We start from the raw sequence: 13,428 nt of genomic DNA, 5'->3' as shown, positions 1-13,428 counted from the left end.
CACCATGACGAGCTCAGCTCGTCATCAGCACACGACCCCCCTGGGTGATGACGAGCTGAGCTCGTCATCAGCATCGAAGGGGTTAATCTTATATTGGAATTTAAGGTACTCAAATCATAATAAAAACAGAATCAGCTCACACTGAATTTATCTTAAAATTCCCCACATTAATGCAACTTTTTTCCACTTAAATTAGTTATTCTCCAAGTTGGTAGATGGGGTACCCCAAAGTGACACTGCCACATTAACTTTCAGTTCCATAAACATTTTCTGCCACATATTAAGTGTATGTGATTCTGTTAGAAGAATCAGCTTCATTCCTATCTTAACCTTCATTGACAATAACACTCTTAAGGAGCACAGAAATCCTGCCAGTTATTTTCCCTGTTGATCCATACTGTGACTGTGTCTAGTCAGTTTGCATCCAAAAGTGAGATGTTCATTACATAAAAGCCCTATAGTAACTGTCTGTATTCTAGAGAAAGAACTTCCTTTCGCCATGCTTCTGAACAACAGTTTTTTCCCCGAAAATTCAACCCTTTCCCGTAAATCCACAAAGAATGTAAAACCCCCCTTCTACATTTCTTGTAAATCAACTCAGAAAAATACACATCTAAATGGCGATGGATTAAGTTTCGTTTTTGTCATTATTTATCGTACATTAAACAGCTGAATCCTCTAGTGTTTTATCCAATCTTTAGACCATTTTATGTTCCAATTAGCAAAGGTAGCCCTATGAAAAAAAGCAGTACGAAGAAAAAACATCACACTTTTGCCAATTCATTTTGACATATTTTCCAGCACTTGGAGAAACACTGGATTTGTCTTTTCAGAGTCTGAGTTTCTTTATCTCTCCTGTTCACGCCAGTAACTGTATGAAAGTCCCACCTATAACCCAATTGTTGGCCCTTGCATCCAAGGTCATTCTATTAAACTGGAAACAAGATTGATAGAAAATATTTCTTTTCATACTTGGACATAGGGCAAATATATCTGAAGACACAACCACTTGACTCTTGGGAGAAAAAAAGTTCACCAAAAGTAAAAGATCACAAGGGGGCAGTCTTGTTCATATGTGCAGAGAGTCAAGCCAACTTAATTAACTTCTGTGAGATTCAAATCTCTATTCATCATCTTTCATACGAAGTTCATTTACGCTTACCTTGATTAGTATTCATCGTACATGTCCCACGAAGTTTACTATCTATAGAAACAAGAAAGTTAAGTTTGTATTTTAAAAAAGAATGGTTTTGTGCAAGCAAGGTACACAATACGTACATTGAATTGTAAAGAATTCACTATTGATTCAAAACATTTCTCAGTTTGAATCAAAGCACACATTTTAACCCAATATAACAAAGAGATATATCTGGAAGGCTCATTTTATGGTAACATGGGTCTTTGCAGCATCCTAGATTTCTTTTTTGAGTCGTTAGTTCATCATTTCATAATTTTAACATTTAGAAATATGTTAGCCAGTCTACAAGTACACACCTTTAAATATTTTAATATTGTTCTGGTAACACAAATGTGAAGTTTATTTTCTATATACAGGATACTTTGTTCCTTCCACATGTCCCAGATTATTTTTCTCTTATAAATGTGCATTTGTGGATTAGCACAATGATTACTTCAATTATTTAACCCCTTCGCTGCGGCGGCAATTCCGCCGCAGCGCTGGGGGGGGGGGGGGGGGGGGGGGGGGGAGAGCGGCGCTCGCATGCTCGTGACGGAGCCGCTCCGTCACGAGCCGCGGTTGCGCTGTGCTGTGCTCATGACGGAGCGGTTCCGTCATGGCCCCGCCCGCTCAATAGAACGCGCCCCGCAGGCGCAGCGGCAGGGCCATGACGTAACCGCTCCGTCATGAGCACAGCGCAACCGCAGCTCATGACGGAGCATGCATGGGGTCAAACATTTTCCAAAGGTAAATAGAAAGTGCATTCCACTTTTTAGCAGCACAAAATAAAAAAATTAAAAGAAAATCAGCGGCCAACCAGGAGGATCTAAGGACTTCTAGGTAAGGCTCGTAGCCTGGCAGCGGAGGAGCTTAATGTCACTACAAGAGTGTAAGGTGAAGAGCCCTGCCATAGACATAGAGAGAGGTTTTTGAAAAGAGATATTCTTGCCACAAACAAGGAGTGAACATAGGCCAAAGAGCCAGATAAAGCGTTCAAAGTGCTACACTGAGCAAGAGGTGTGGCTGAATCTTGAATGGGTTGTAGTTGTTTGATCAAATAGTGAGGAAAGGCAGGATAGGGACCTGCAGTAATTCCAACACAAGCCAATCACGGTGAAGAGGCAGTATGGAAGAAGCAAGTGAGATTTTCTATGCGCACTGATAGAATATTAGCAGGGTGTTTAGATATTCTTCTGTGAAGTGATTGTTCGTTCTTCTTGGCCGGTGAAGCTTGTCTCAGGGAGTTGGGAGTCTACTCCTGTAGAAATGTTTTCTGCTAGAAGGGGAGTCAGTGTACTTTGCGGTGGGTGTGTACCTCTTCTCTAGGATTAGAAGAAGTTTGTTGAATTTCTTCTTGACTCATTCTAGGTCTTCTCTGAGTAGTTGGCAGTTGTCGTTGATTTGGTAAGCGGGGAAGTAGTGTGACTGGCACTGCCAAATACAATTTTCGTTCTGTGTGCGAGTTTTCGTGACATGCCTGTTTTTTTTATTTCAATCACCTGCTCTTTATCTTGGGGGTGTTTCTTTGTCACTAATACACTTCCGGTTGTTACACAGTTGCTCCTCTGGCTGAGTGAGCTGTTTGCAGGACAGTCTAGATGGGTTCTCTGTGGGGCTTTTAGATTGCAGGGCTATAAATGTCGTTGGGTGTAGTTCCTCGTTCTAAGTTATTCTATTTTACAGAGTGGTGGTAGGCACTCTGTAGTAAAGATAAGAGTTCCTCAGATTTTTGCTTGCTAATAACTTTGCCATCATTTGACAAATCTTCATGAAACCTTGCAGACCTATTGCCTTTTCTGCGTTAGTGGATGATGCAAAGTTTCTCAGTGATTCGTTAAGGAGTGCAAAGAAAAAAAATGGGGGCCCAAAACACATTTTTCCATCAATTCATTTTCCATAGACTTTTAAACAGACATAGCGTCAAAATGGCCAGTCCAATTTTCATAAACATTGGCAGGAATATCAATTATGGGATAGAAAGGATCCATTTTGGAGGTAAGTTTATATATTTTTAAAAATGTTTATGAAGTACCATGGTTCTCCTAGAGTACTGTGGTACTTAAAAAAATTGTTCTTAATTAAATATGTAAAAGAGTAAAAAATGCACTGTACTAATCTATATTTTGGAAATATAGTGTAATACAGTGTATTTTACATTTTGTACATATTTTCTTTTTACTACCACAATATTTTCCTGGCACTAGCGTGGTACTCTGTAAACTTAAAAAATATATATTAAATCTTAAGAATACTTGTCCTTACCTTTACTTAATTACCTAAACTGCTTTTTGCCTTCCAATGCACTTATAACACAGTAGTACACTATATGTCCACTTAAAATCCAGAATGCAGACTAAGGGGTTGATGACGATCTCTTTCCGAAAGGCTCCGAACAGGATTCCGATTCTCCGAATCCGATTCGGAACATATGTTTCCGACCAAATCGGATACATTTCCAAAAGACCGATTACGATGCAAGGAAATCATTTGGGCAGTCCGATTCGGCTTTGAGCGGCATTTGGGCAGCCCGAGTCATTTGGAGCCGAATTGTACAGCTCTATAGACACTGTTTCCGACCGAGGGATTACTATGTGCGATTCTGACGTTCCGAATCGGTCTGCCCGACACAAAACAGTTGTCGGAATCTGACTTTGGGGGCCCGTAACGGGCCCCCTTCAACTGTAGGGCCCCGGTTGGGGCCTGTGGGGGTACCCAAGGGTCCTCTCTTTCCAACCATGCACAGTGTGACAGGTACCATGAGCTGCCTGCCACATGGTGGAAGAGGTGTGTCGCAGCGGCCAGCGCGACTGACGTCGGACACTGGGGATCACTGTTCGATCCCCGGCACCAGCGGCAGGGGTCTGCCCAGCACCATGTGACTCTGGGCAATAGCTTGCTTAATCTTCCCAACCTCCCCAGAGCCTGGAAACCTACGGGTAGCTGTGCGCTTTGCAAATACAGGATTATTATTATAGGGTGCAAGATTTTTCCCAACCACCCCTTTTTTCAATGGGAGCCTGTGTTCACGTTCAGAACACAGGCTCCCACTAAAGTCAATGCAAGTCTGACTGAATGATGTTCGGAAGCATTGTAATTGGTCTATCGGACTCGCAGAACCCGATTCGGTCGGAAACGATTTTGAAACCAATTCGGTCGAGATTGTAATTGACCCCTAAGTGTGGTCTAAACAATACGGCTACCTTTGAATGTCATAAGGGCTTTCATTATCCAAACATCTACTTTTTTCTCATAGTAATGTACCGCAGTATACAGGGAAGTTACTGTGGTATACCAGGGCCCATTATATAAAAACATTTTTTGCCTTATAACTTTGACTCTACTAGATCGCCTACGAAAAAAAGATCCTTTCCACCCCATAATCTAAATTCCTGCAAAATGTCATATATTTATTTATTAAATTTGTAATGCGCAACAGCTACCCAAAGAGGGTTACCCGGGGCAGAAGCAAATCCCAGACAAAGATGAAAAAAAGGCTAGCAGGTTATTTGTTAAAAATCCACATCTTCAAGGATTTGCGAAATTGGACGTAGTCAGTTTCGTTACGAAGAGCTGTAGGCAGAGCGTTCCACAGTGAGGGGCCCAGATATGAAAAGGACCTTCCACCCATCCAAGATAATTTGATTTTGGGAGTGGTAAATTTCCCCTGGGTGAAGAACCGGAGGTTACGAGAGTGAAAGTAAGGACAGACCAAAGATTGAAGATATTACAGGGCTTTTTCTGTTTTGATTTTATGCATATAGCTCGGGGCTTTGAACTTGACTAGGTTCTGCACCTTGAGCCAGTGCAAGTATCGTAGATGACCAGAAATGGAGATAGCTCTCGGGACCCGGCACAGAAGCCTAGCTGCAGGGTTTTGCTCCATCTGTAGCCTGCGGGTTACCTCCTTGTTTGAGCCCAAGTAAAGAACGTTTCTGTAGTTCAGCCTTGACGTAATCAAGGTATTGACCATGGTTTTCTGGGTGGACTCTGGTAACATCCAGCTAATTCTTTTTAACCACTTTAGCATGGTAAAGCATGTAGCTGCTACTATAACTGCTCGGGAGTGCATATTGAGTGAGTCATCAGTAGTGATGCCCAGATTTCGAGCTTGGCGGGAAGGTGTGGGAAGAGCGCCCATTTCGCAAGGCCAGTGTTGAGGGCCCCAGAGTTCTTTGTTTCATGTAAATCCATTCAGTCATTTTCTCGATAGGTCTGTTTAAACTACACTCAACAACACGCCGCTCCACAACATATCACCCCACTCTACAACACACCACTCCACGATCCATCACTCTACGACACGCTACTCCACTCTCTGCCACTCACCTCTATGCCTTTTGACTCTATGCTAGTCGGTTCAACGCCACCCTACTGTACACTCCACTGTACGTCACTCCACTCTATGCTATTCCACTCCTCGCTACTCCACTCTACGCCTCTCTATGCCACTCTACTCTATTTAACTCATGCCATTCAACTCTATACCATTCTACATTATTCCACTCCATGCTATTCCCCTCTACACCACTCCACTCAAAGGTATTCCCCTTTATGCTATTCCACTTATTGCCACTTAACTATACGACACTCCACTCTACAGTATTCCACTTCACTCTATGCCACTCCACTCCAAGTTATTTCACTCTACGACACTCCACTTTTCATTGTACTCTATGACGCTCCACTTAATGTCACTCCACGACGATTTGAAAAACCTTTTTAATTAAAAAATAAACCCCATTGTAATTCAATGAAAAAAACTGGGGTTATAGCTCAGTTATAGTTAGGAAAACATTATTTATTTTTCGTATACAAATCAAACTTAAGCTCCACAAACATTAGAAATCCGAAAGTTATAGTTGTATCATAAATTTATAATTTATGCACCAACTTCAAAATACTATAACATGCACACCTCCGTAAACAGTGTTGTCAACTCGCTAGCCACACTACATCAACTATAACTTGTATCTTACCATGTACTGCCTACATATTTCATGTGAAATAATAGTATTCATAAAAATGCTAATACATCTCAATTAACATGATTTGTGAGAAAATTGTCCATGCTGGCGTGGCGCTATACCACAAATTTGCAGTTTTAAGTTATTTTCCTCCAGGACTTAAGTTTTCTGCTTTCTCTTTTATGATCATTATTTCATATGACTTCAATTTTTAGCAAGCCTTCTGATGGTTACATTTCAAAGTATCCATTAAAAAAAAATGCTTATTTCTTCATAGGTGATCTTTAATGGACTTTGTCTTCCTATTAGATCCTGCAGGGCATCTTAGTTAACTTCCCAATGTTCGGATCATCTTCTACAATACACTTTTGCATTTTCATAATATTTGTATTTCTTTTGCTCATTTGATGTACATCATCCTTACATTTCTGTATTTTTGTTGCTTCTGTAGCTCTTTTTATTCTTCTTCATGATCAGTAGATCCTTTGTTTCCCTGCTTTTTCTAACCAATCCTTTTTCAATTGCTTTTTTATATTTTCTCTCCTTAGATCATTATTTTGTTATCAGACTGTGATTTTCAAATTGTTTCCTATGAATAATTTCTTTTTAGGTGAAGGAATTCTACAAATGCAACAATCAATGTCACATTGCGATTATAGCAACTACGAGCATGCAGCAAACTGAGAGTTGCTGTTTCTTCACTATGTATAGTTGCCAGTTTCTAAATAAGCTCCTTTGGTGTTAATGTAGTTGTATGTAAATTTCAAATAAATAGTTTTCATTATTGGTTCATTTTGAAAAATAGTTCTTAAATATCCATCCCACATGATCAATAAGTCTTCGATAAATCTTAACTGCATCACATTTTTTCTATATTATTTTCATGTGCGCGTCATTATCTGACTACTTTTCCCACCAGCCCAAAGCGAGACCGTCAGAGAAAGAAATCCCATCGATGTGCCACAGCTCAGTTTGTATAAATGATAGTCAAACAGAAATACATTACGATTGACAGATCTGCATCATCTCCACTAATACTTCAGTCTGTTTTTGTAGAGAGCTGGTTTTTACTGTACAAAGTGTTTGCATGCTTCAACTCACGTTTGGTGTTTAACTAACTTACATTACACTAAATCGTCTATGGTGATCAATTGGTAGGACTTCAACCACAGTGCACTTGGTGAGTGAGTTAGCAAATCTGTTGTGTTCCTGAGGCAGGATCTTAGATTTTTAAATGGGTACCAGGAGTAGTCTATTATACTGTGACATCTTTTAAACAATAAGTCTTGTGAAGATACGGTAGACCAACGCAAAGGGATTTTGAATTTCTTATGTACCGTTGGGAGAAAGTATAATGTTGGCCTAATTTGTTATGTTATTTTCAAGAATGTATATGCAACATCATCAATTTTCTCTTTTCATTTATTGGATGTGTTGTCTCAATTTTCTTTCAGGTCTTAAATAGGATTTCTTCTAATTTTTCACTGCATGCATATTGTTCTAACAGGCCCTTTATTTCATGATCACCTTTAATGGTAATTATATTTTCCCCATTCCCCATTTTCTGTCTACTTTTCTTCCAATGTATTATCTTGTTATACGTGTTTAGGGTTCACCCGTCTGCTATTTTGTTCCCATTCTGTTTTCAACCTCCTTTCTTTTTGTCCACTTGATTTTCAAAATCCTTAGTTACCAGAGAATCATTCAAATCATATTGAATACCCGACACTAGTAAGGGATAAATTCTTGATTTTTCCTTTATATGATTACTCCACACGTACTTTCTTTAGCATTAATTTCCCGCAAAAATGGAGAGTCACATTTGTTTCATTATCATTATTTTTCAGCTTGCCAGCATGTGAGCACCAGTTAGGTCCCAACATTCCTTGTTTGTATTATTCCCTTCCTTCTCTCACATATGCTTTTTTTCCCTTACCAGTAAAGCAATATTTGGCTTCCTTTATTTTTTGCACATATTTGTACACATCCACCAAAATTTTCTTTTTTTAACTCTTTTTTAAGATTGCTCAAAAGACCACACTTTACAGGAATCACTTGCATTGGTACACAGTGAGGTTGATACAGTACATCAATAATAATATTCTCGAGGGAACAGGAGACTAGAACACATGAAAAGGTTTCCCCGGGTTGACCTACATACCATGATAAATTTGTATAGCAAATGTCTTGGCCCAGGACCTCTCTACCAAGCGCCACCCCGCCCCATTTAAGCTGTTGTATATCATTCTCCCATGCACAACCCTCTGTATTTTTGCAAGGGCGCCCATATTCTTTCCCATTTTTTAACACATCCCCTACTCTTATACACTGTTTCTTCAGCCCGCTGGCACCAGTCAAGGTCTTGCCCCCACTCTTCCAGAGTATCCACCAAAAGTTCAGTTAATTGAAAAGGTGTCTCTGAAAAAAGCTTTATTCAAAACATGGATTCCACTGTAGTTGTTGTTGGATACATTTTGAAAATTCTGTCTTTTTACCTCCTTCCTCTTCTCATATTTGATTGTGTCTCCATTATTATTGTTGTAGTAATCCAGGGCAACTGGAATTATGCTGTAGGAGAGGGCCAAATTATGCGTCAGGTTTTAGTAAATTGTACAGCAAGAAACGCCAAAATATGCAGACATAATGGGGCACATTTTGTAATAGTATTACTTCATTATTTAGTCATTTTAGATCTTTCGCCTAGCGCTACAGTGCACAGCACTGCGCACGCAGCGCGAGACATTTAGTAGGTAAAAATGGGGTTTCAGAAGCTGACCTAGGAATGGCACACGCACAAGAGTGTGCTTTTCCTTTTGTGGCACGCTATTGGGCTTTACGTGTGTGTTTTTTACAAACAGAGCATGCAATGGGCCAAAGGTGGGCGCATTGCTTTGCCCACAGCCTATTGGTGTCTATTATGCGCACCGGCTGTCATGTGGTTTCAATTATCGTTCCCAGACAGAGGCACGATAATTGAAACCACATGTCTTGCTGAGGCACGTGCGCACCACTCAAGGGTTTTTGTTATTTTTTTATCCATTTCACAGTGAAGCGACTACATAAAAGAAACCGCTGACGTCTTGTGTGCTTCTTGTTGATTTTAGCACTACCAAAGGGGATAATGGGCGGAGCTTTTGAGCAAATCAAAAACTCACCCAGAGTCAACTGTAAGTAAGTAAATAAGTAAGTATTTTATTTGTTAATGAATTAAAATCATTGTAAACAAGGAAAGATAAAAACAATCGAATAAAACAAGCATATACTATACACAGAGTTATTAGCATCTTAAAGTGATCCTCCAATAATACGTTGATAGATGACCATTCCATCAAAACGTTCATACATAACGCAATAATTAAAAATCCATAAAACTTACTAAAGTGCCTTATAATTGCCCCCAAAACTATTATAGCAGCATTTACATAAAGTGACTTATGTTGGCAGATGCAATTACAAATACAAATTTTAGCTGTATTTCATGTACAAGCGATAGTAAAGTGCAACATTAATATATTATGCAATAATTAAAATACATATAACTTACTAAAATGCCTTATAATTGCCCCCAAAACTATTATTGCAGCATTTACATAAAGTGACTTCTGTTGGCAGTTGCAGTTACAAATACGAATTTTAGCTGTATTCCATGTGCAAGCGATAATAAAGTGCAACCTGCGCAACTATATTAAAATATACTCCCAGTCCCTTAAGCTAGCTTAACACTTTACATCCAATAAACATTAAATTATGTTTCTTATGTATTTTATATCGCAATACAGTTATTTACCCGTTCTACTCCTTTGAGTTTCTTCTCTGCAATAATGATAAACTTAACAAAAAGATAAGTAAGTTTAATATTTGCCCCACTCAAACAGGTGATAATTGCTTGTCTACATGTTCTAATTCCTAATTCATTAAAGATCAGTTTTAGGATGGACTTCCGAGCGTTTGCCAAAGCTGGGCATAAAGTTACTATATGAATTATTGTTTCATCCCTTTGCCCACAAAGCCTGCAAATGCTCGATGACCATTGATTCTCCCATTTTGGTATGCCATCCTTTGTCGGATATCTTCCCAACCTTAAGTGCACGAACTTATTCCTAATCCTTGGTTTTAAATGATATGCGGAATAGGGTTGAGGCGTCAGCTTACCAAAGGAATTAGCAATTGTCCAGAAATTATTTCTTTTCCTTAATTCTTCCTTGTCAGCTATAATCGTTAGTAGTGCGGCCATTTGGTTCATTTCTTTTTAAAAAACTACTTTACTCCTCATTTCATCTTCTAAATTAGAGCAATCAAAATTACATAAGCATTCAGTTAGGTACAACAGCCAGTTTTTAGAATATTCCCCTTCTGAAATTTCGAGCCAACATAACTTTCCTAAAGATCCTTCCTCCGAGCGGGCTAATGATATTAAGGACTTCAGGAATGCTGATCGACGCACCACTATTTGGTTTTTCAATCAAAATTCCAATCTTATGTTTGCTCGACTGATATATTTAGGGATTTTAAAAACAGCTTTATAAGTTCTAATTTCTATATGGTCGAGCACTTTCGCGTCTTTGCCCCGGAAGATGAGTGAGCAATAGTCCAAAGATGGAATTAACTTTGCTCTCATCACCTTCATCAGATGATCATAATTAGGGCATAATAATTTGTCTCTTAATTTCCTAAAAGCAAATGCAAGAGAGCAGCCCCTGGTTTCAAGGTTATTAAAATGTTATCTAAATATCAGTCCATCGTCAAACGTGATCCCAAGATATTATATGATTTCACATTTTCGATTACCAGGCCATCGATATTCCACTCCTTAATCCTCTGTTTCCCTTCTCCCATAGTCATTATTTTTGTCTTTTTTGTATTAATTGTTAGTCCATTTTGAGTGACATAGCCATTAAAAGAGTCGATTAACCTTTTTAACCCTATTTCTGTTTGGCTCAATAAAATGGTATCATCTGCATATTGCACATATTTAATTTCTTGACCGCGAATAAAAGGCGAATGTGAATTACTATTTTTAAAATGAGCTGGCAAGTCGGCCATAAAAAGATTAAAAAGGCAAGGAGCCAATCCACATAGTATCCAATCGACGGGTCATATGCTTTCCATCGCCAATTTTGATCTGCACCCAGGTGAGGGTGTATAAAAGTATAATCATCTTTAATAGAGATTCCGGAATACCCCAATTCCTTAACTTACCCCAGAGAGTATTGCGGCACAGAATCAAAAGCGGCTTTTAGATCAATATAACACACATATAATCTTTGCATCCTGGTTTTGGCTCTCTCACCTAATAATGTTAATAAAATCAAATTGGTATGGGTAGATTCTCCCTTTCTAAACCCAGTTTGAAAATTTGGGATAAGATCTTCCTTTGTGGCCCAAGCCTCTAGCTCTTCCAGCAGGCAACTAGCAAACATTTTTGCCTCTACATCAGTCAGTGTAATTAAACGATAATTAGCCGGATTATCCTGTGGGCCACTCTTATATTGTCATATAGCTACTTCTTTTCTATATATTGTGTTAAGTTAGCATGAGCTTATTAAATGTTTAAACGCCATTTTTCCTTTTGCTTCATTTTGCACATGACACATAATTGTTATTTTAGCTTTCAACCTAGAAGAGCGTTGTGAATTACTTGAGAAATAATATGTTATTGCTCTGATATCAGCTTTGCTTGGTACACTGTCTGCACAGTGAGAGCTGAAGCTTCCAAGGATAACTCGACACAGTGTTGTTGTGAGGTCTGATCTTCGCACCTTCCTAGACATAACACAAATGCAGCTGCTGCCAAAATCTGGCTCTAAGCGAGTTTTACATTGCTTTGCTGAAAACACACGTAACACACTTGATGGTGCTTCGCATGCAGAGAGCTGGTGGAAGATGATGTGATCCTCTGCCACTGAGATTTTGAGGTATGGGCCCACCCTGCTAAAACCCAAAAGAGACCTTCATAGATATAAAATCCGATGCTAATTAGGGAGGGTGAGAAATAGGTGTTGTTAATTCCTATTCATTTCAGCATCTTAGTATGCTGTCACAGTTTGCTTTTTATGGACTAGTAACTATGCTGATAACTTTGTTTCTTATAATATGTTTGCTTGTATTATATAAGATACTGCGTTTGAGAACCCTGCATTAGTAAATAAATATTTCAAATATGCACGTGTCCTCATTTACTCCACATTCTGGTTTGAAATGATTACATAGCGAAAGAGTGTTCATGTGTTCCACGATACCTGAGGTAATCTAAGTTCATGTTCTGGTTTGTCTAAACATTGGGAGTTTGTTATGACCAATGAGACACTGTAGCTAGCTCGGTAAGGGGATTTTGGGTACTGAGGTGAGTTTTGGGCCATCCTAATTCACTGAGGTTCCAAATCTCTTTGCACAGTTCTGTAGGAGAACGGAATCCCTGCTACAATATATTGGTTGAATAACACTCCCATGCCAAGATAACGGAATAAGACCTGTTTTAAGAACTTCATTAAACAGAAGCATTAGCAACTCCGGCCAGTTACTTATATCAGCTTTAAATATTGCATTCGGGATACCATTTGGACCTGGTGCTCCGTTGGATCTAATCTTATTTATCGCTTTTTTTACTTTATCGAGCGACCAGGGCCCCAAATCAACTCTACATTGAGGAGGGTGAATACAACCCTCACTCCCTCTATCTATTACTTTATGCATATCAATTGGACTTTTATTAAAACATTTATCATTATCTAAACATTGGGTATCTATTTTTTTATTGAAGAAGCTCACCCGAACTCACTTCATCAACATTAGCACTATTGCTTCTATTATTACCGTTCTCGATGTCATTAATAATGCTCCAGAATAACGTAAATCTTTGGATTTACATGCATGATGGACTTTTGCCCATGTTGATTCATAGAATGCTTGCTTAGCCCTCCAGATTTCCCTTTTGTATCTCTGTTTTAACTCTCTGATTTTAAGCGATACAATTTGAAGCGATAGCCTATTTTTATTCCGGAACAGTGATCTTATTTCTTTATTAAGCTTTCTATTTTGATATAGTAGATGAGAAGAATACCATCCTGGTTTCTTAGGATTTAGCAATATGCCATTGGAGGGCTCATTTCTAGCAGATTTAGCTATCAGTTCGTCACACAAATGTGCCCATAGGTCAACCATAGGTTTACTTTCATCGTAAGCAGCATGGACATTCTTGATTAAACAGTCAAGCACTCTCAAAATATTATCCTCAACTGATCTGTAAATCCGTCTGACCCTGTGCCTCATGAGACCAGTCCAGTCCAA

At 38.9% G+C, this 13,428-nt stretch overlaps 1 protein-coding gene across 1 annotated transcript in view; it reads right to left on the bottom strand.

The window, feature by feature from the left end:
- Positions 1-13,428, bottom strand: part of SPATA7 (spermatogenesis associated 7) — a 509,081-nt gene that overhangs the window by 453,662 nt on the left and 41,991 nt on the right. Inside the window, exon 2 of the mRNA XM_086937621.1 lies at positions 1,163-1,204. Coding sequence (XP_086793747.1) covers positions 1,163-1,204 — 42 coding nt within the window. The remainder of the gene's footprint in view (positions 1-1,162; positions 1,205-13,428) is intronic.

The sequence above is a fragment of the Lissotriton vulgaris genome, chromosome 9 (assembly GCF_964263255.1).
Source record: "Lissotriton vulgaris chromosome 9, aLisVul1.2, whole genome shotgun sequence".
Lineage (NCBI taxonomy): Eukaryota > Metazoa > Chordata > Amphibia > Caudata > Salamandridae > Lissotriton > Lissotriton vulgaris.
Note: the sequence above shows the minus strand (reverse complement) of the source record. Positions and strands in the feature narration are given on the sequence as shown.